At 46.4% G+C, this 23,636-nt stretch overlaps 1 protein-coding gene and 1 non-coding gene across 8 annotated transcripts in view; both read right to left on the bottom strand.

Annotated features, from left to right (window-relative positions):
• The window catches only part of LOC149339431 (uncharacterized), a 28,431-nt gene extending 6,011 nt beyond the window's left edge, over positions 1-22,420 (bottom strand). The window contains exons 1-5 of one of the 7 annotated variants that reach the window (XR_016283522.1): positions 21,734-22,420; positions 9,894-10,004; positions 7,923-8,083; positions 6,279-6,359; positions 5,525-5,849 (exon numbers count right to left, since the gene is read on the bottom strand). Coding sequence is in view for 4 of the 7 variants with exons in the window: in XM_089548219.1 (XP_089404345.1) it covers positions 5,525-5,592 (68 nt within the window). In the remaining 3 variants the exon portion in view is untranslated. Of the gene's footprint in view, positions 1-5,524; positions 5,850-6,278; positions 6,360-7,922; positions 8,084-9,858; positions 10,005-10,698; positions 10,960-21,733 lie in introns of those variants that run through there. The other 6 variants (XM_089548219.1, XM_089548220.1, XR_016283523.1 and 3 more) reach the window with 6 other exon arrangements.
• On the bottom strand, positions 10,777-10,968 carry LOC149339432 (U2 spliceosomal RNA). Its single transcript, XR_016283914.1, has one exon. It is a non-coding gene; the product is annotated as a U2 spliceosomal RNA (small nuclear RNA).
• Positions 22,421-23,636: the final 1,216 nt, after the last annotated feature.

Genomic DNA, 23,636 nt, shown 5'->3' with positions numbered 1-23,636 from the left:
CAAAAGGTAATACAGTAGTACCACCTTAGAGTGAATAGTTAAATGTTTCAATATTACCCAAATTTGTATTTAAAATTTTTTCAAGAATTCACGCTTGAGACGCAAATTTAATCAGCAAAAGAACCACAAATGGGAGAGACCTTTCATAGTTTTAGCGGAGTGTCAAAGTCACTTGCGGCGATTGCAGAGGCCGATAAAAAAAATAGCGGTAAATGTCACGTAGGTTGGCTTCCTTGCAAAGCACTGCAGCATTCGATGCTGGCAGGTCAAACGCTAGCGGTGTCGTTTAAAAAAAAATCTGATGCCAGGATGAACACTATTGCTGTTGACGTGAGCAGAGGACTACTGGAAAGCAACAACTGATCATGTGGCTGGTTCAGAGACACTATCTGAGTGCGAGAGGCGGAAATGGGTTCTGGCTAACAGCTGTTCTCACACCCATGTCTTTTGGGGGGCTACTGGCAAAATGGAGACAAAGTGTGAACAGTAGCACTAACGCTTCCACACCACTAGTCACCCCTGTAATGAGGCCAAGCCTGCCACCTGCCATCTGAGCAGGCATAGCTTGGCGCTCGGCAGTTCGATTTATCCGTTTTATGGCAAACCATGCTCGAAACATAAAGTAACAAATGCCTGTTTTTGTTGAAAATATTTAGGCGCAGTTTGATACAGTCGATCCCGGATATATCGAACTCGAAGGGGATCGCGAAAAAGTTCGATATATCAATAATTCGAAATATATAAAATATGCCTATTAGACGCTTATTTTAAAATTGCGCAAATCTCTGACAATTTCCCGGTATCGTAGCAAGTGGGAACTTACCGATTTACTCCTCTGAAGTCCACAAAAACGAAAGCACAACTCCACGATCAGCGCGCTTTATTTTGCAAGAAAAAAGTCAGTGAGCTTTGCTTGCCTCTTCCTCTGCACCATGCAGTTCATTAAGCTGTCCTCAAGCTTGTTGATAGTATCCAAATGAGAAAGTCCAGTGCCCTCCATTGCGCCACAACAGCGACGAATGACGCTGAATGCGGATGCAAGTTCAGCCGCAGTGCATGGCGGCTGGGCCTCTTCGCACAATCTTCGTCACTGCTCGGGTCCGCTTCCTCGGTATCGATGATGTCAGCCACGATGTGAGCATCAGAAATTAGGCGCCTGCGGCCAGCACGGTTTCCCTCTTCCCAGCTCCTTATGGCCATTCCCATTTCCTTTCACACCCCCCACAAAGTTCCCATCACGTGACAAAGAGCGCAGCTGTCCAAGGCCAGCGCCGCGTGAACTCTTATTAGGAGAAGCCCATTTGTAGGAGCGCGCCCTAGTGGAAGAAGCCCACTTCCAGGGTGGCGCATACTGGGAGAAGCGCACTTGCGGGGGCTGGGCATGGCACGGAGTTCGATATATCAAATATAGGGTGCACAGGAGTTCGATAAACGTAAACAAATTTGCTATACTTTTGCATGAGATTCCCAAGGAGATTCTACATCTGTTCGATATAGGCAATAATTCGATATATCCGGGTTCTATATATCCGGGATCGACTGTATAGCCAATAATTCATAATATCAGTGTTCGTTACCAAGAGGTTCGGCTGTAAATTGGTTCAAAATGATCTACAATGCTTTGATTTTACGAAAAACTATTTCGGAAGATGTTTCGGAGGGTTTAGGACCAGTTTGAAGACAACCACAGCTTCCTCGAACAGCTGTGAGCTATTAGGATGCTTAAATTTGAGGTCGCTGCCCTGATTTCTATCAGGCCTGGAGTCTTCTTTTTTTTTAGCAGATGGAAGCAAATCTTGCTGATATGACGTTGAGACACTGCAGAAGCAAGACATATCATTCATAACATCAGTGCGATGTGAAAAAACACAAGCGTAAAACAAAGCCTACAGGCGGACAGGTGCCCATGTTTCGTGCTGAGGTTGCATAGGTTGCATCATCAGCACCAAATTCTGATAATGCGATATCATCTTTAAAGTCACTGCTGTCTCAAGCACCTGAAAAACCTGTTCCAGATGCAGCAGAATTGTGCGAAAAAGGATTTTGCCGAGCGCGTGCCATCTTTGTGGGTGACGCTGTCTAGCGAGCGCATAATGCCAGAATCTCAACTTCCAGGGCGTTTCAAAAATTGTAGCCTTGTGGGTAAAATAGAAACTATGCAAGAAACTTAAGTAGAGTGAATAACAAACTAGATACCGCAACAAATCCTCCGCAGGCCGGCAACACTGAAATCGTGCTTCGAATCCGTCGATCGATACATGGTAGCATGTTAACGAAAGAGTTAAGGCAAACGTGAAATTTAGTCACCCTGTTAATCACCCTGTTAACAGGATACTAGAAAAAAAAAATTCACACAAGATGGAAGCTGCTTCTGCCATGCCCTGAACCTCGAATAGTTGAACCTGGATATCATGAAATTGAAAAAAAGTCCTTTAGTTTTCGTTGCATGCAGTTTTCGCAAAGCCTGGAAAGACCAATGCAAAATAGAAACCAAAGTAAAAAATAAATGTAGGTGAAGTCGCCTAGAAAATGGCTACAGTAAAACCCCATTACTCCAAGTCAAATGCGAAAAACGTTTCGCATTTGTGCTGACAGCGCACCTGCAGCAGCAGCCGCCACTAATTCCGCTGCGGCTCGCGGAACGCCGCTATGAGTGGGGTAAGGAGAGCGGTGGAGGCAGGGGAGTCATAGCAAGCCTTCAGGACAATGCAGGCGATCACACTGCCGCCGCTATACTGCGGAGGCACCTGCTTCTTCCTCTGTTTCGCTCTCATCTGCCAGCACACATTGCCCATGAAAAGGTACTCTTCGACTTGAGTCGTCGGCGCTGACTGCCACCCCAACTCCCAACATGCAGGAGCTATTGGCACCGGAATCACCCGAGCAATCAGACGATGGCGATTGGTGCACACTGCTCACACCATGTCTTTTTTGCAATGTCATTATTTTTCACTGATTTTGAGCATAGACTGTTGAAGTGCCACGCGGTGTCACATACCAAAAGTGAAAGCCGCGGAGGCTGCTGCGTTTGCCTTGCTAACTCGCCGATGGCACCAGAACACAGTGCACTGTGTAACCTGTGGCCGCTCGCTGCAATCGTAGACACTCCTTTCATGTCAGTTCATGTTTTACAGTCTTGAGACTGTGGTAGGGTTGAACCAAATTTCAGGTAACTCACCATTAGGTAACAGATGGTGTGGTGAGCTCATTATATCAAAGTCAATCGCCACAACACCTCTTTTACATGAATTCTCTAAAGCGTCCCGGCTCCCGCCTTTTTTTTTTTTTTTTAACACATCTCCAAAACGACGAGGAGTCAACCAGCAAGTGTAGTTCCTTTCAGCCAGTCACGAGGCAGCTTCGCTTTCGCTCTTATTTTGTTTTTTAGGTTTCCATAAATAAACAGTTTCAGCCGCAGACTGCATAGCGGCAAATTAGGTCCATAGAAATAAAAATACGAGTGGACTCATCGCTTGTGCCAGTCGCTACGTATCACTCAGCCAATTGCAGAGCGGCAAGCCGCCACATGACTGGGTTGAAAGGCACTCCGCACATTGGCGGACACCTCTTTTCAGAGGAGAGTTTAAAAAAAAAAAAAGGCGGGAGCCGGGACATTTAATTCGATTTAATAGGGAAATCGGCCGCACAGAACAATAATTCGAAGTTTCTAAGAATGCTCGGAGAGTGCAGATCGAGTTCGCACAGTAAAGGACTGGCTCAGAATCCTCTTTAGTGCACCTTTAAGCTCAATCAACTTCATTTCCTTGTGAGTCAGGCCAGTCTTGATCGGTCCCTGTGCTGGCTGAAGCACTATCTTCAACAATTCTGCCTGCAGTGCGCACAAAGGCTGCACTAACCCTGCACGATGTATAGTGCTTTTTTTTTTTTAAACAAAAGGCGGAGTGCCAGGATCATCACATTTCACAACCGAAAAAAAAAGGCGAAGTGCAAACGCACGAACTCCATGCAGTTCTGCCTGTTAAAAGCAAATACTGGCACAGTACAAATGAGGCCGATACGGCAGTAAAATTCGCATTACAGCTATGGCACGGAGTCTTGAAATGAATGAATGCCTCAGGACATGGTGCTTGGCTGCAACGAAGACACAGGTGCCAGAAGGGCAGAAAATGTTTCACGATCGTTCTACGTACAGTGGTGAGCAGCCTTGTCTAGAGCACTCGGGCGGTGCACTTCCTTGCAAACAAATCCAGATTTTGTGGCAGCCTCTAGGGTCCAGCTGCAACGCTTGCACGGAAGTAGCGCCAGATAGCCTCGTAAACAAAGCAGGCACGAAAACTTTGCCCTGTAATGAGGGGCTGCTCTCTAATTTCGGTTTTTGTTACCAAGTGCGCACTGCTCAAGCGCTCTAGACAAGGCTGCTCACCACTGTACTGCGTAACTCGCTATTGTGCTGCGACGAGTGGGAAGAGGGAGTGCGGGAGTGTGGGGCAACTTGGCCGGGTTGGTGTTCCCGCTGTTGGTCTGCCACCACCGTTGCCCCAGGAAATGGTCTATTCGCGTTGCATTACTGGCACTCTCAGCGCGTCCCCCCCCCCCCCCCCCCTTTATTCCACGAGAGCTAGCGGCACCTAGCAAAGGAAGCTATCATTAGACCAACACCAAAATGACCACAATTAGACAAGCAGGAGCAGAGCGAGCGGCGCAAAGTTTGGCTTCGTCTTGCCATCCTTGATCATTTTTTAGTTGTGCAGGTGCATAAGTGATTTTTCGATTCTTCTAGATGAAGTAGGACAGATATTTTGAACAGATAAAGGTGAATGCATAAACATGCAGAAAATGAAATTTTAGAAAACAGTCTTTTCTGTGATTCCTTTTTTCACATTTTAAGACCCGCATCCTCATTAGATGTTATGATGGAACAAAATTCCTGCAAAGCTGGGTTGCTTCGGCTGTGACCTCCAATTTTCCACCCATCCACTCAACCAGGTATACTTTCAATAAATATGTTAACATGGCCACTTTCAGTTTATTTCACCTCCGAGGATAAACTATTTAAAAGGATAAAAAGAGACAGCAATACCACAACAGAAAAAAAATGACACTGAACAGATCTTTTGCAGTGATTAAATGCTGCGATTAAGCTGAAGCTCTACACTACACAAATGAGATGGGATTCATTCACAAAAACCTGGAAGGAAAAGAGACTAGTACTCTTTCAAAAGCGACACCTCTCAAGGCAAGCAGAGCTGTTTGTGTTTATGCAAGAGTGAAAGCCTCTCCTTGAAGGGTAACATTAGCCATGGTGCATGAAAGCAAAGCACATATCTACCATTAATACATATGTGCATTACACTGCCTATAATGTAAACCCCCTAAATTTGAGTGTTCAGATGCCTGAACAACACATGCAAAGAGAAAATTTCCTGAATGACTGTCGAGCCTGAATCACTTGTGGCGGTGCTAGTCAGGTGCGTCCATCACGTGCAGATGACCAAAGTCCAGTTTCCTTTTGCCACAGGTTGCAGAAGTAAGCGGTTCTGGCTTACGAGCCCGTAGTGCTCACCTTCGAGATGACAGATCAGTGACTGCCACCTGGACGTACACGTGACTGGGTAATACACAGATGCACATCCTTCCTCAGGACATAGGGACGTGCCACCCAGCCAACGAAATAATGCAAGGTGGTTCCGATCACCGCAGGACTGCAATCCAGGCTCTTAGGGCGCTGTAGGGCTTAGATCGGGCTGGATGACTGAGTGCCCCAGAAACGGCTCCGATTGGATGAGGGACCGACGAAGGATGGTAAAGATGCCACCTCTCAGGGGCAGCAGAAGTCAAGTCAAGTCAAACTTATTTTCTCTCCGAGATGAAGAAGTCCTTGGTTGCACCTGCGAGAAAAATCGGTGCAATTGTACACCATGCTAGCAATGAGGGGGTGTCCCGTGTATCATGGGCAGATGTGCCTGAAGGCCATGCAAATTGAGAATTTCCTGAATGAAAGCCAAGAAATTGTAACGCAACCTCACGGAGATGTCTCTGGAGAACAACTTTTTTTTTTTGACATTTCAGGTTGCAACAATTCCTCACAACAGCATCACCATGGTATGTACAAAATGTCCCAGGAGAATATTTTATGTTCTTATTTTATGAATATTTTAGCCTGTGTCGTTTGGTCTAACTCTAATAAGGCATATTTTCTTGCTGCCCAACGATTAAAGAAGAATGTGGGAATCAAATAACCTTGAAAAATTCTTTATACAGTGACTTTCTAAATTTCCAAGGCTGCTAAAATATTTGGAGAATGTCACTGCACCAACCATTCCTTTGGGTGAAACTGAAGACTGCAGCAGCAAATAGTTTCGGCAGCTGCTACCCAATGTTATGCACATTTGCACCACCTAAAGAAAGAAAAGCTTGTTCAACACAGCACAAGCCACCCTTGCCCAGGCACATCTCACAAAACAGGCACTAGCAATGAGGCATCATTGCATTAACGTGCAGTTACACAGTATATAGTCCAAACATATAAGCTAGATGCGCACTATTTTTCTAGGTAGCAATTCCTCTGAAAGCACACTTCACTTCATGCAGAAGAAATTTCAGTCTTGTTCTTCTTTGTACTGCTCACACCCGCACATCAACCTCTTAGTCAAGTTTTTTTTTTTTTGCGTAATATAGATGCCACGAGGCATAGCTGTATCAAACGACTGGTCTTCGCTATCGTGAATGGCGGCATCTTGTATTTTAATGGAGTCAAATGGACTGGTTTGATTTGGTTTGGTTTGGTTTTATGGGGTTTAATGTCCCAAAGCGACTGAGGCTATGAGAGACGCCGTAGTGGAGGGCTCCGGAAATTTCGACCACCTGGGGTTCTTCAACGTGCACTGACATCGCACAGTACACGGGCCTCTAGAATTTCTCCTCCAAAGAAATTCAACCGCCGCGGCCGGCATCGAACCCGCGTCTTTCGGGTCAGCAGCCGAGCACCATAACCACTGAGCCACTGCGGCGGATGGACTGGTTTGGATAAGCCTGGCTATTTGTTACCATTGCCATCAAGATGACCTACAAAGAGCGCACGATCACGTCGAAAATGGGGCAGGCGCGGCACCTGCCACGGCAGCGTTCGCCATGGCCAGGTAGCTGCAGTTCATGTCGGAGGCGCAAGCGATAGATGACGGCAGCCGCCGAGCACACAGACCTGCCACCTCGACTGCACACTTGGCACCTCGTTGAAGCAGATCACACCTGCAGTGTCATTTGTCCCGTGCATTTGTTTTCAACGAGTTTTCTGAGTAGACGATTAACTTTCATGAGCTACCGAGAGAGCGTCATTTGTGAAAAAGGCATTTAGTACTACCTGTGACATCAAAATCTGGCTGAAATTTGGGTGTCTAGATGCCTGAATGCTGCATGCAAGGAAAATATTTGCTGAATGAATGCCAAGGAATTAAGTGCCTCACGAGCTCGTGTGCTTGGGATAGAGAATTTCTTAGGCACTACAGGTTTCATGAACTTCTTGGATGTTTTTATGCTCAAGAAGCATCACCTTGGCATGCATGAAATGTCCTAAAAAAAGGCACGTATCCAAAGGGGGGGCCCGAGGAGGGTGACCTTGATCTCGGGATACTTATAGCGAGCAGTTCAAATGCCACTAATAACCAGAATTCTTAAAAGCTATAACAAAAAGTTTGCAACAAAAGACTGAAACCAGAACTCTTAAAAGCTATAACACCAAGTTCGTGACAAAAGACAAAAAAAAAAAATAAATGATCTCGACTGTTAGCCAACAGTGATCAAGCAAAGGACATACGTAACGCAAAACAAGTTTTCCGAACAGTAAGTACGAGCAGAAAGTTACACTAAAACTACAATGGACGAAATACTAAGGACAATCAATGTTTAAACAAGGGCTAAAATATTCTTCAAGGTATCAATCAGGGGCGAAAAAGTTCTCTCACAGCTTTGTAGTTCCGAGGACGGTCTGTAGTCTCTAGGTGTATGAGGTGACGAGGATGGCAAAGAGTTAATCACGGGATATGCTCAAAAAGCTGGGCTTCCCCAGAGCGTGCTGCCGTGAGAGTGACATCCAGGAGACTGGATCTTCCCAGAGCGTACTGGCCTGTACAGGACACCGCCCACCTTTTTATCCCCTCAGTTGGCTTTCGCCGCGCACCCCTTAAGGATGCCGGCCGGCCAGTCACTGCCCTGGAGAACTGTGTTGGAACATGTGCCAGCTTGTTTTTTTCTTTGAAACAGTGTTTTAGACATGAAACACCCTGTGCTATTCACCCACGTCCACTAAATCATTAATACATAAACTTCTTTAGGCTGTTTCGATTTCAACAACCAAATGATGGCTGTAGTGTCAAAGGTGGCTTCAGGCCACAGGAGGCATGAAAAAAAGCTGCAACATAATCACTGTCAAGTAATCTGTTGTCATTCCCGCTCTTGAAGCAGACTGGCTTAAAGGAGTAGAGAATTTTTGCTTGCATGTTTTCTTTCTTCAAATGATGCGTTAGCCATTAGTATACACAAATTATCTCGTGGTATTCGCCTACAAGTGCTAAATAATTTATAATTGAGTTTCTGCTTGATGCTGTTTCGGTTTCAGTATTATTGGACAAACAATGGATGTAGTGTAGTTCGTGTTTAAGTCTGAGCCCTAAAAACAACAGCTATGTAATTGCATATACGTCTTTTTATGTCAGTACAAATCTTAAGAGTTGCAGTGAATTAAACTATGTATCAGCAACTGCATTTGTTTTGTTTAGCGCTTTACATGACCTAGGCACCCACCCCACTATACGTCGCAGCCATTGTTCGGTCGATGGAAGCGAAACAGCATGAGAGAAGAAATTCAAATACCTCTTTTTATGGGTATTTTATGGGAGGACATGGCGACTGGAGGTGAAATTTATTTTTTGGTGTACAGCATGGAAATTTGGCCAGTTTATTGGGAAGTCCAATGAATGCTTAAATGCACACTTTCACTGAAATGCATTAAACAGTTCTGACACACATTTTTATATGCTTCAGCGATACAGGAGGTATGCACACAAGCCACAGTGGTCGCCGTTTTGTCGTCCCATACGACACGCACCATTGAAGCTGGGTGTTAAGCGCCAAAATGGAGCCCGTGATGTCACATGAATACCTCCTTACCAAACTTGCAGAAAGCCTACCTAGAGAACAAAACATGGTAGGCACCTGCATTCACGTAAGTTGTACCAGAAGAAATGATTGATGCAGCAACAATCTCCAAATATTTTTAGCAGCTCAATTTTTTCTACACAGAATGTTATATGCACACGTGCATAATGGACTCATTAATATGTCATATCGGTGACAGAGTGCAAAAATGAGAATGTAGTTCATACAGGAAGTCAGTGCATAAAGAATTTATCAAGGAACACAATGTAACAAATAACACAAAAATCCATGACGGCACTGTCATGCTATGCTTTTTGAAAGCAGGGCAGTCGGTCAAAAAACACTTGAGAAAACTGACATTTTCAGGGAGATTTCCCGAGGCCACAAAAGCTTTTTGAAGTTAGCTCTGGGCTGTTTCCGGGGGATATCTTTTGGGATACAATTAATAAACACCATATAGATACGAAAAGTGTTGTCTAAAACTTTTTTTGTCCCAAGATTTTCGTGACATGGAAGCCATATGTCACACTTAGGTATTGTGATGAATTCACACTGCATATCAGCAATTACATTGCAATTTCTTTCGTGCCTAACACAACCTTGAAATCAAAATCAGCGCTCCCTTTCATATTGCTCATAACCGCACAGCAGCCCTTCTACGAATGTTGCAAACTTGTTCGCCTGCTTGGAGAACACTGCTGAACGTATTTCACTGCGCTTCTCTTCCAATATCTGTGATCCTACTTTTACAGCAAGAGCCATGGTTGCATTCCAGGTACCGATTGAGGGACTGCCGCCTGGACGTCCACGTTAAGGCAGTTCCCTCAAGGCACGGTTGAGGTCCGGGTTGGCTTGGGCTCGATGTGGTGCTTGTCGAGGGGGACGCCATTCTGCGTAAAAAAGGGGGAGAAATAAAGAAGTCGCGATGAAATTCGCCGTCTACATGCAGTGAGGGAGGCCACTCAGTGCAAGCATACAGCGAGCCGACTTTAGAGCGGGCGGCAGGGTGCCTACTTTTACAGCAAGAGACTCATCTCAAGGCAACTGTTTTCTTCGAACTCATTGTACACAAAATGTTCAGTTTCATTCATGTATGTTTGATCCACTCTCAAAGTTTCAACAGAGGTGTTGGCAGCAAGCCTCAAGTCAAATTAACTAGTTGTTTGCTCTGAGGGATTTCTTGCATCAGTCGATCCCCTTCAGCTAATGAACCTGACTGCATGATTGCACATATCCCTCCAAGGCAGTCACATACAAGCTCAGCTGTTTCTTTAAGGGGGGGGGGGGGGGGGGGGGGGCAGTGCAACAGGAAGGACTCGTCAGTGATCTTAAACATGGCTGCCACATTCGTACTACGCTCCCAGATAAGCTTCGCTCGTCAGTTTGCATTGGTCAGGAACTCGTGATAAATGATGCCTCGGTCCCATTCATCAGCACACTCGCGAAACGCTGAGGCTGTAGCATGGCATACTATCGCTTGCGTTCAGCAAAACGAACAAATAACACCGGACTGCAGCCGCCGGTGGGAACTAGCAGCGCTAGTTCACCTGTGCGCGTCAGCGAGGATAGCACACCGGCGGACACCTCAGATCTTATCTGTGAAGTGCCGCTCGCAGCGTTATGAATCTGATTTTTGATTTATAAAGGTCTCACCCCGTGGGGGGTGAGTGGGCCGATCCCGGAGGCAGTGCAATACCGGGCCAACCCGTGGCGGAGGTGAAGCAAGCTTCAAGCACTCCGCCGCATTCCAAAAATAAGTTTAATATCTTGGGTCCAAATAGGACCCGTATCAGATATTAAGCTGATAAGAACAGATACTACACTTTGATCTTAGCCAAAAGGCCGAGAAGCGATAACCTGCAATCAAATCGCACTTTGAAGTCCTTGCAATCGACCACCGACCGCGCCCCCCTGGACAGGTGAGCCCCAACGGGCGAGCGCCGCGAATTCCGCCGATCCTCCGCGGCGACCGCTCCGGCGGCTCACTGTGGCCGCTTAGACACGTTGGTACTACTTGAGATAAGTTCATTAATGCCTAATATGTTCAATATTCGCTTACGATCCCTCAGAACCCAACGCAAACACGACTTCTCCAGCGGTCGCCCTGGCGGTGTCGCGAAGTCGTCTCGAAAAACCCCGCCAAATAAATACTAAAACAGCATATTATTTCCTCTAACCAAATATCTGAGCTTGTAATAAATGTACGAACGCGTAAAACTTAAATCTAATTAAAGGCATGTCAGCAACAACAACAAAAACAACTAGCGAAGCCGCATCCACTATGGCAGCGCCCGTGCGTACCTGCCTCGTCCGTCTGCGTACGGTGACCGGAGCACACTGAATCGCTGAAAGCCGACTTTCTAGCTCTCCGACAAGCCGACAAGCCTTTTGGTCGTTCATCGACCTATCAAGTCAGAAAATTCAAGCGCCATAGCGATCTTTCGCCGCAAGTATGAAAACTGACCCGCTCGGTAAGCACGGAGCACTGGCACGGAGCCATGTCATTCGCTCGGGTAGCGCTCATGTATTCATCTTTCACGTTCTAAAATTTGTACTGTAATAAACGAATTTGTTATGAGTGCAGTACTTGTTGCTGGCAGCGCGAACAGCTCTATGCAATTAGCACTGGCTTGACCACAGCCGCTCGATGTAAACAGCTGACTGCACAGGTTATGCAAGCTCTCCCGTCGTGCGAATGAACCGCGCGTACCAAAGCATGTATATGCTGCTCAATGATGTCGCATTCCTGAACGGATCAGCCGTACTACAGCACAATATTATTCAAAGATCTGAGAACAAGCAGTTCAGGAATCACGCCGAATCGCCAGATGAGAGCGCATCAGCTGACATGTCCGTTCCCATCTCGATCCAAAGATGGCGCCACAATACCACTAGGCGCTCTGTCCCAAGGAAAATTAAAAACGTCCAAATAAAAAGGGGAGCGAAATGTGAAACGCCTTGAAGCGCAACCAACAACTATTGGCTCAAAGCTCGTCAACTAAGCTTGCAAAACGTGTTCACTGGGAGTCTGCGAGAGAAGCGTTTGCGGGACGGCAGGCTGGAAACGCTGATTGGTCGATGGGATGCGCTTCTCCGTGACGTTTTTTGACTTCGCCCTCGTTCTCAACCGGACGTGGCGTCAGCGCGCCTTTCTCGACCTCTCCCTAGAGCGCCTGGGGAATCGCTAGGTGCACCCGCCGCGCCGCGCGTGCGTGGTGAGCGGGCATGCCGCAGCCGCATTCGTTTCGTGATCCTCGGCGCGCTCGTTTCGAGGCGTGTGCAGCTATGGCGTTCGTGCGTGGTGCGCTCGGCGGCGACAGCCAGCTGAAATTTCTGTGCAGTTTTTGCTTGCGGCTTTCGCCGTTTCCCCAGGCGCACGTGGCTAGTGTCGTGCTCGTATTTAAAGTTTTTGCCGCGGCACTACAAGGATCCGCATCAGGCGCGCTTTGAGGACCGCCGTTTGACAGCTACGCTGACGCGCTTGTCGGGGGTGCGCATTCTCAACCCTGAGGTAAGGACTGAACTACATTGTCGCAAGTTTTCTCGTGCATTGAGGACTCACCAAATTGCGGTGCTTGTAACGAAACTTTTTTTTTTTTTTTGCAGCGTCGTTCCCTGGATATGCTTCTCGGAAGCCGATGTCATTGTTCGCCGCGGACGCTGGGCCTACTGCTCGCCGCCACGCCGCTGTAGGTTGACGTTGAAGAGCTGCTCCAAACGGCCCTTTTCAGGGCCGCTTCATTGCTTCCTGGAAGATTGCGGGCATCCAATCTCGCGGCCGTGTTCCCTCTCTTTGTCGAAATCGGCGCCAGACATCAGAACCCGCGCTAGGCCTCGTTGCAGGGTTAAACGAGTGCAGTGTGGCTTTAGAGAAGTTATGACTTGCGCTTAGTCTATCTATATCATTCATTCAGTGCAGTGTGCCTTTGCTTCTTTAGCGACTTCTCACGCCTTGTCGAAATCGGATTTAAAGCTCACGCCACGCCTCGTTGAATGGGTTAACCGAGTGCAGCGCCTAGCTTTGTTTTTGTGTTCTAACCTGTAAGCAGTGCACCTTTCTTCGCTCCTTACTTTTGTTCTTTTCAGTCGTTTCCTGAATCCGTCGAAAGAGCCAGGCTTGCCGGATGGTTGTTCGCCGTGAATGGAACCACGAGGCGATCGCATCTGCATACACAGCACGACTTTGTTCCCTCGTGTTTTTTTTTACCAAGGATTGCTTCGACAGCTCGTGCAAAACGAGGACTGCGCACGCCGTGTCGTCGCTGCTTAGTGAAGAGGCACAAAACGGATGTCGTCCTTACTAAAGGCCCTTCTCGGGGCCACCTCAGTGTTTCCTGGCAGACCACGCGCTTTCCGCCCTGTGCACATGTTCCCCTCATTTCCAATCATTTGTAAGTTGCATATCAATGAATTAATAAATCAGTCAATGCACTTTATTTACCAGAAAAATCTCGCTGGTCACCCTGGGCTAAAAGCTGTGCACACAGCTTGACAAGGCCCAGGGGACCATTAGATGACAGTTTTGAACGTAGGAAAAACAAGTTGGTACTTTAAAAGAACATGGAAAGTACACCAAACAATATAAGAGATAAACATTACAATCGCGCATTACAGTAAAGAAAAAGAAAACACTTTGACAGCAGACATACAGTATCAATTTACACTATAATACATACAAAAATCACGACATTCAGCATTATGGCACGAAATATAAGAACAGCACATAAAGCAAAAAAGAATGCAAGTTACAATAGTACAGATAGATTAGCTGTTTACATTTGCATATGCATAAAATTAGTCCTCGTCTCCTTGGGCCTCCTTCAAATCCTGCAGAAGGCTTGAATTTGCAACTGCTAATATCAAAGAAGATTTAGAAGAACTTCAGTTTGGGATACACGGTGCATAGTACTTGAGAAAACAAACAATAGCGCCTACAATGACACACACAGAAGAATAACTATGCAGCACAAGCGCTATCCTGCGCTCTACAGTATGGAACTGTGACTGAAAAATGAACCTTCACGTCAGTGAAATATGAGCCTTTAGGCTGTCTACAAATTGTTATTACAGAAAGAAAGAAATATTAGTGAATGTTGTGTGAGAGGCTTGCATATTACTCTGTTTATTTATTTATTTACCCCTCAAGGCCAGTGGCATTACACAGATGTTAGGGTGGGCTTGTCTAAAAGGAAAGTAAAATAATAGAGCCCGGCCCGCACCGCTTAGAGCACAACGGGCTAGTGGCATTACACAGGGGGAATGGTAAATACTAAAACTGAGAGAAAAATACAGTTGATTACATGAACATTAAACAGCGCCTGAATATACAATGTTAGCTAGTGCTACGCGGAACTGCTCGTAATTTTCAGTGCCGGCAACTTCTGCGGTAAGGTGGTTCCAGTCGCATGAGGTTCGCGGCAGGAATGACTGCGAGCAGCATTTTCTGTTGCATGACATACTTCCAACTTTGTGATCATGATCAATGCGGCGGGATACAGAAATTGTACGGGGGATGAGGTGATCACGAAGAGCGGGATGATGGTACAGCTTGTGGAACAGGGTGATACGAAACACTTTTCTACGCGATGTCAGTTATGGGAGGCAGATATTAGACTTCATAGCTGTGCGGTTGTAGTTAACAAGGATTAAACGCACAGAGTTATTTTGCACCAGCTCAAGATCATTAATGAAGTCATGAGCAGGGTGCCATACACGTGTTGCATGCTCGAGTTTTTATCGTATTAGTGTTTGATAAAGCAGTAGTTTCAAATTGGAAGGAACGTTAAAGAAGTTGCGACGTAAGTAGCAAAGCATGCGATTAGCATTTTCAATTATGTTCTCGGTATGAAGAGACCAGTTAAGATAATAAGTAATGTGGACGCCGATGCACTTATATGATGAGGCTGATTCCAACGAAATGTTATCGATGTAGTAGTGAGGTGGGACGGAAGTTTTTCTAGATACACGCATGACTTTGCATTTGTTCATATATAGCTGCATTCACCATTCTTCGCACTGAAGTCAGTGGCGGTCTCGTCAAGTAGTCCCCTGCTTTGTACGTTCACCTTGTTAGCGGCTGTCTTATTTCACACAATTCCACGTTCTACACGTTGATAGGTATCGTGTTCCTGCCTTGGTGGTAGTGGTTTATTTTTAAAAAAAAAGGAAGCAAAAGAGTGTTGCCGGCTGCGGCAATTGCTATCTAATATCTTAAGCACCCGAGCTGCAGCCGGCGGAAACGACAGGGAAAGGGAGAGGATAGTAAGGAGAAGTATAGAGGGGAGCGACAGCAAGAAAGGACAGGGGAGAGCTTTGTACACTATTTACAAAATACAAAAGTAATCAAGTTCCCGCCACCGTTGTCTTGCCATGCCGCCGGCGCGGCGGCGACGGCGGTGCCATTTACCTGCGGTTGTGGTGGCCAACAACCTCGTCGGCGGGAGGGGGGGGGGGGGGGGGAGCCACCCATTCATGTCTTTATCCCACCAGGGACACAGCGACGCAAGCGAGGGGACCATCCCTTTCTGGCTTGACAAGGAGCGCCGACCAGCCGCCTTGGGGACTGAGGGCAGAACAAATTAAGCCACTTCCCAGAACTGATAAATGAAGGCCGCTAACCCCACTGGTGAAATGTCCGGGCAGGTGCTTTGACCTTAGTGGACATGTCGTGGCAATTATCTCAGACGTCGACTCGTTTCGCCTGGTATCGAAATGAATATTGCTCGCGTAAGCGTTAACATTCAAAGATTGAGTAATGGTATAACGTCTATACCTTTCGCCATTTATTTTTCAATAACAAAGCGCAAAAAAATTTTTGTGCAAATAAAATGAAAAATCGTTGTTTCTATTTTTTCTTTTTTTATATACAGCAGTCTGTCCGCTCCCCCTAAAACCACTCTCTGTGACCCCCACTGACTGAAGTAATGTAAGGTTGTTAGTGTTGGTTATTTCTCTAAAAATGACGCAAACATCAGCGAATAGGTGAATATGAGAATCCATAAGAGAGCGGGGATCATTAATGTTAGATCAGGAACAGTAGCTAGGGTCCAAGAACTGAACCTTGTGGAACTCCGGAAGACACCTCTGTAAAACAGGTGTTATAACCGTAAGCAATAACTAATTGTGAGCGATTAAGTAGACATTCAATCCATTTCAATAAGTTACAGTCAATATTAAGATGTTTTAGTTTGTGAGCCAAAAGGTTGTGACATACATCGTCGAAAGCCTTTGAAAAATTCAGAAATATACAGCCAGTTAGTGATGATAGGTCTAGAATACAGTGCAATGCATGTGTAAACTATATTAACTGTGTTTCGCAAGAGTAAAGTTTTCGAAAACAATGTTGCGCTGACATAAAAAGTTGTTCAATGAAAGGAAGTTAACAAGGTTGGTGAATATTATATGTTTGAACATTTTGGGTCAAGTATTGGTAAGGGATATGGGACGATAATTAATAGGGGATGCTTTGCTGCCGGATTTGTAGACTGTAACCACCTTTCCGATCTTCCACTCAGTAGCAGCGTTGACTGGTCAATGCTGGAAAAGTTTGGTTAGTATAATGGGCGAATAAGCTGCAGTGCTTTTTAAGTAACGCAGTCATAACCCGGAGCGGAATGAACACTGAGTCCATCAATAAGCTTATTCACACCAGTAGGAGCAACAGTTATAGGTGGCATGAAAACATAGTTGAAGTGGTGAGTTGTAGGCATATGTATACATCAGATATGGGTGTAAAGTTGTCAGTGATTACGCGGTTAAGAATCGTGACGCGAACGTCGGAAGGGATGAGGTCGCCTAACGGGTCAGATAACGCAAAACTATCGTCGGTGGAAGGATTAATGACCCGCCAGAATTTTTGACATTGGTGGTTACATGTGAGTGGAAGTGCTTTTAGCGCTTTTGAGCGCCTGAACATACATGTTGGAAGCCGCTGAATACGAAGTCCGATCGCTCACTAGTTGGCGAGAACTTTGCGATGCGGTAGAGGCTTTCTTTTTGTTAGATAAACGTTTAATGTGATTATTACACCAGGGAGCTATTGAGTGGGTGGTAACAGTGCGTTGAGGAGTGTATTGTTCTGTGAGTTGGGTGATTATAGCTGTGAACATGCTCCAGTTGGTTTGAATGCTGCGGACACCAAAGCTATGGGAAAGCATCGATAAAAAAAAATAGTTCATTATTTATCGCCTGAAAATTTGCTCCATTGTAGTCTCGTATTATTATTTTTTTTCTTTTTGTTAGTGTTCGGAGTGGCTAGATTAATGTCATAGTGCATTAGCAAGTGGTCGCTGATGCCTGGCAGGTATGTAATAGGTGAGACTATGTCAGATCGATTTGTCAGGATTAAATCTAGCGTATTAGCCGCGTTGGCTGTTATAGTCCCTTGTGAGCACAAATGCACTAACGAGAATACTGAGCGCACATCTAAAAATTCGCGATTTCGAGACGAGAACGGGGACATTAAAGGGGAGTTGGTATCCCATGTTATCTTCGAAAAAATTAGATCGGCAAATAAAACAATACTGAAATAGATCATGGTGCTTTGTTTTTAAGTGTTTCCATAAAAAAGTATGGCAACAGATAAGGAAATGCTTAGGTGATCGTGATCGAGGAGGTTAGACTGAATTATAGTGCAACAGCTTGGAACAGGTCTTCACATCATTCATATATACTTTTGCATCTGAGCCTTGTATTTATTGCTGTATTTTGTGTTACAACTTGTATTTAACATTTTTCAATTTTGCTAAACCTGTTCTTTTTTGCATATATTATGTATTCGCCCCTCCTGCTTGGGCCTACTGTAGGCCTGCAGTATGTTCTAAATAAAATAAAAATAAAAAGAACATTGCAGGAGCCCGGACAAAGCAAAATTACACAAATTACGTTTGAATAGAGATTATGGCAGGAAAGTGGATGAAATATAGCTAAAAGAAGAATTGTGAACCGAAGCAAAGTATGTAATGAGCCAGAAATATGCATATCAAAGAAGACACTGCACTGAGAAAATGGACAGCATGAAATAAATGAGCAGCACAAGTGCAGCGTACAGGCCTTTATCAAAGAATTTATTTTTTGTTTATTTACCACGTCCTGGTAGTGTTCTCCATAAAGCATTATCAAAATTATCACAATTTTCAGTTTTATTTGCTTAGGAGAACGTTAGAGCATTAAGAACTTGGCTCATAAATGCACCTCAAATATTGCCATAAATCATCGTACTCTTCGTCCTGGGCCACAAGAGCTGGGGCTTCATGAGATAATTATTACGGCGCATTAACGAAAATTTCAACATGCCGTCAGCATGCAAAGATTTTATACTGGCGCTGAAAAAACCGCATTTTTTAATTTTCGCTGGCAGGAGGGAGTAACTTTCTTGACTGCGCTGCTTTCTTCCTAAGCAAATGAAAGACGTGTATGCCGAGCAAAAACAATTCGAAAATATGTAGCGTAAGATATAACACTAATGCACTGTGAAGCTTGATGCCTTATTGGTCCAGTAGAGTGGAGAGCTGGGCGAGTTAATTGGTTCACGATTGTAGAAAGAAAACCAGCGCAAAAGACGGGGACACAGAACTCGGAACACAGAATACAGGAACACAGAACACAGCGTCGTCCTGTGTTCCTGTTGTGCGTCTCCGTCCTTTGCCCTTGTTTTTTTTTTCCTTAATTGGCTATGCACTTGTGGCAATTTAAGTGCACTTCCTGTGAATTTTGCACAAAAGTAGTGTATTTTTGCATTCACCTTTTTTACACGCTGAGTTGTTTTATCTTTTGGTCACTTCAGAAGGGAGGAGTTAGTATAGAAGTAATTTACTTGGAGAATACAAGGAAATATATCTTGCGATGAATTTTCTCATATTTTAATTCTGCCTGATGGGAATGCATTACGCGCCATACGGTGTTACTCACAACCAAACGCCCAAGGCTCTAAGTTGGGCAAAGCATGTATCATATATGTGGAAGTGCGAATATGGCTGTGGTGCGCTGGGCGTCTTGCATGCACAGCAGGAAGTGATTTGTGTCTAGACCATCCAGGAGGGCATGTACAAGGACGGGAAGATAGTACAAACGCTAAAAAAAAAAAAAAGCTAGCTGGGGCTAGAAACGCATTTTTCGTTCTAGCAAGTACCAACGTTGGGGCAAAGCAACCAGTTTTGGGCGCCTTGTAAGAAGAAAGGATGGTTCTGGGAAGCGGAGGCAGGGCTGCGTACGGCGCACGCGAGGTCGCGGGGTCACGGAGTAGCGCTGCAGCAGCACATCGGGAAAAGGTTAAATTCTTCCACTCGCCACTCGCAGCGCACCGCAGAGCCGGCAGCCTTCTCTCTTGTCCGCCTACCCGGCAGGTTCCGGCCGGGGAGACGGACAATAGTCGCGGGCGAGAGCGAAGGAGGGGGGGGGGGGGCACCACATGAAAAGCATTAGAAGAATGTCACTGGCGCCTCCACTACGGCTCAGCTTGTACTATTCTGGCGCAGTGCTGCGTTTCGCCGTAATCGCTTGTCAGCAAAGTGAACACAGCACCGTGCCTTCCCGTGAATAGTACAAGCAGGGACGTCGCGGCCACATCGGCATTCGCAGTATAGCGCCGCCCTGTCGCTTATTTGCTCGCTTATCCTCTAACAAGTCAAAAAGTCTTCCTGTTGTGGCACGACATCCATGGCTTACGACACCACGTCTGTCATTCCCCTTCATACTTCAAGCGTTTCTCTTGCTATGGAAGTATTAGCCGTTGCGGCCACCAATTCAAGCAGCGAGAAAAATTTCAGCGCCGCAGGATTCGTAATGAAAGAGCGCCGCTCTTGTTTCGATCAAGCCATCATCAATGAACAACTTGCATATTTAGAGTGATAAATCTATACCTTTATGCGTTGTGTCTTGTGTATAATCCCAAACTGTGATCTGGAATGCGAGGTCAAAATTTGAATGTCATTGAAATAAACTCATTTTCCTGAAATTCTCTTTTTGTGTCGTCGCCGCTTTGCAGGTCGGGCCGAGCACGAGCGTGCTCAGGGTCCTTCAGTGTCGGGCCGGGCTTCCTGTCGGTAGGTTAAGTCCCGGGCCGGGCGCGGGTTCGAAATTGCGGCCCGTGCACAGCTCTATTCAGAAACCTAATCACATTTCCTTTTGTGAAAAAAGAGCTATGTGCAGAGTTTAAATGGTGCAAGTATGAAGCTACAATGAAGTCAATTACCAAACACATCGAAACATCAGTTGTGATGCCTGAAAAAAGATGTACTGCAACATATAAATACTCAAGTCTCGATAAGCAGGAATACTGAAGGGGAATAAAAACAGTTTTCTTTTGTTCGGGCTCACGCACCTGCTACAAACATATTCTTTATACATAGCAATAAAACTTGAAATAACTGTTTAAGAAGCCTTTTGGTCAAAGTATAGCTAAGTATGACTGAAAGGAGTCCGCAAGAAATGCACGGAAGCAGGCATGCAGTGTGACAGGGCAGCGCGACAGGTGCGCTTTTTAATCTCGCGCGCGCACTGAAGAACATGGGTTTATGGTTTATTGGGGTTTTAACGTCGCAAAACGAGTCAGGCTATGAGGGACGCCGTAGTGAAAGGGGTTCGGAAATTTCGACCACCTGGGGTTCTTTAACGTGCACTGACATCGCACAGTACACGGGCCTCTAGAATTTAGCCTCCATCGAAATTCGACCACCCCGACCGGGATCGAACCCGCGTCTTTCGGATCAGCGGCCGAGCGCCATAGCCACTGAGCCACCGCGGCGGGTCGAAAGACATGACGGGGACACGCCGAGGAGGCAACGCTGCAGTGCACGCTGCCTCCTCGCCTCTCGGCTCCTCGCGAGCAGCCCCGTCCGCTGACGAGCGGTGGCGGGGGAAAATCTAGGGAAAACATGCCTGTCCCCAACCGGACATGACGTCATTAAATATCACGTGACCTATGACGCCACGCGTATGACGTCATATTTTTTTGACCAATCAGCGTTTCCAGCCTGCCGTCCCGCAAACGCTTGTGTCTGCGAGGGCTGCGGGCGCGAGTAAAACGAGAGCGGGCGGATGTCGCGGTTACTACGCCCGTTACGCCACTACAAAGAATGGCGCCGTGACAATTCGCAGGCTTCCCCGAAAGCGCACAGCCGCAGCTATTAATGCGGTCAAATGAAGCGCGTTGTGAAGCATGACATTTCGCTAAACTGCCGCAAAGGCGATGCTGACACGCCTTTGACCCAGTGGTAGCGGCGCCCATTCTACCTCGGCTAGCTACTTCTACAACCGCCGATTTGACGTGAGAGACAAAGCGGCAGTCTAGCGCGGTTTGAACGTTATCATGTTTTTTGCGGCTAAAACAGACTGACAAATTTTTCCTGGCTTGACGGTCACTTAGTCCGCTACAAATTTGACAGTGCAGAGTACAAGAATTATTCGGCTTGCTAAGCTCATGAATTTGTAGCAGCCTTCTTGCCAAAATAAACCGTGTTACATCAATGCAATTTGAAACGGTTAAGCCTAGAGTAGTCACCTTCGAATCGCGCTAGCAGTACAAGCAACAGCGTGCTTAACCGACAGTCGGCACAGTTGAAAGGGTTAACCTGAAGTAATTCACCTCGAATGAGTACGTAACAAGCAGCAGCGCGCTTACCTGACAATCGGCGCGGCTCTTGACAGCTCCGAAGAATACCACGCTGGATGCAGTAATGCATCTTTGCACTCGAGCCCCGCCGACTTCAACGAGGCCCAGCAGCGACGCCAGGACGAACATCGCACAAACGGCACGAATTCCACTGCACACAAACACATCCCGTTGGCAGCAAGCAGCACAGCTTACTGGTCATTCGTCGATTAGCGCGTTGAACCAGCTTTGGTCGAACACGCGTCGAAAACTCGGCACGACATGACATCACATCGAGAAGGCGGCAAAAAAATGAACCAGCATGGTGCGCGTCAGAGTCAAGCAGACGGGCTCAACCCCACGCCTGGTGTTCACCCACGCCACAGCGAAGCGAATCTAGCACTGACCCAGCAAGCTGCGCTTGCGCAGTAAAATCGCGCACGCGTCAGTCGCCCCGTCTCGACGAGAACGAGAGGAAGCACTCCCGCCTTTACGCATTCACCACCTGACAGAGACGATTCTCGTTTTTTTCGTCCCCCAAGCACCTGCAGTGTGGGGATGCCGGTCACGCTGATCTCCTGCTCTTTCCTGGAAACGGCGAGAGAAGCAACTGACGCCCTCAGGCGGGCACTGACGCCGACGAAAAGCCTCGAAGAGAGAAAAGAGGAAGAGAACATCTGGGAGGATACTGTCGAAGGTCGAGGCGCCGGGAGGAAAAAAAAAAAAAAAGACGTCGACGCGAACCATGTACCAAATCAGGGTGGATGTTTGGGCGAGTTGGTTTGTGCGAGTTGGTTGGTGTGTTGTCGTCTTCCTTGTGTCCTCGTCTCGAGCGCTACAGTTTTTCATGTACCAAAGTCCATGCGGCAGTTCCCCGCGCTCCTCTCTTCCGTCGCGGGCAGCGGCGAGCACGAAAGCGCAACAGGCGAAATTCGCTTGTTCCACGCTCACTCCGTGTAAGCTTCGTTATTTAATAAGGAATTGATCAATCAAATCTGCGCTCGCGCCGAAAAGAAGCGGAAGTTGCCTCGCCGCCAGTTGATGTTAGGTTTTGTGCACGACTGCAGCGATAAGACTAAACCAAGAGAAACGCGTAAACCGCTACGAGCTTGTATGCGAACTGTAGCGATAAAAAGATACCCCCCCCCCCCCCCCAAAAAAAAAAAAAAAATGGACGACTTGCAGCGTGATTATGTTGTCATCCAGGTACAGTGCGTGCTTAAAAGAAATGCGAACAGCGGATGATTTCTTATCGTCTTTGTACGCAGCGAAGTCATGAGATAACAGCGTGAGCAAGAGTTATCTAGTATATCGTTGCCGATGTGATCACACTGTTCGCGAGTAACAGTTCGGTAATGTGCAGTTGCGCTGCATCCGCTCGTGCCTGAATGACGGCAAAGGTGAGCGCGCGAGCGGAGCGCAGTTTTGATGACTAAAAGGGGCCGTAACCCAAGTTAAAATTTTGAGTGCATTCAAATTGTACGTACGCTCCCCGATGGACGTCTCTTTGTTTAGCCTTAATTGTTGAATGATGCCTACTATCCACCGCTGAGTGCTTGGTAATATTGCGTAATACTTATGCCACTTGGTTTTGCAGATATGCCTTTGCAGGCGTTATCACCTCGGGGTGCCGGCATTTCTTTTGTTTTGTTTTTCATGTTTTCGTGGTTGCACGGAACCACCGGCAGTTCTTGGTCGTCGTTTAGTTAATTCGTGTTAGCTAAATGCATTTTTTTTTTTTAAATCGGATGTCTGGAGGACGCTTCTCATATTCTGGGCACCTGACACGCGCTGGAACATGCTCGATCGAGGTTCGTGGCCAGGAACTTAGCTCACCTAGGTTTTTGTACTAAAGAGCTTAAATACCCGAGAAATTAAATACGATAGTACATATAAGGAGTCGATCGACGTAACTGAATGCATGTTAATCGGT

This window comes from Amblyomma mixtum, chromosome 6 (genome assembly GCF_055824585.1).
Source record: "Amblyomma mixtum isolate Tamu chromosome 6, ASM5582458v1, whole genome shotgun sequence".
Taxonomy (NCBI): domain Eukaryota; kingdom Metazoa; phylum Arthropoda; class Arachnida; order Ixodida; family Ixodidae; genus Amblyomma; species Amblyomma mixtum.
Note: the sequence above shows the minus strand (reverse complement) of the source record. Positions and strands in the feature narration are given on the sequence as shown.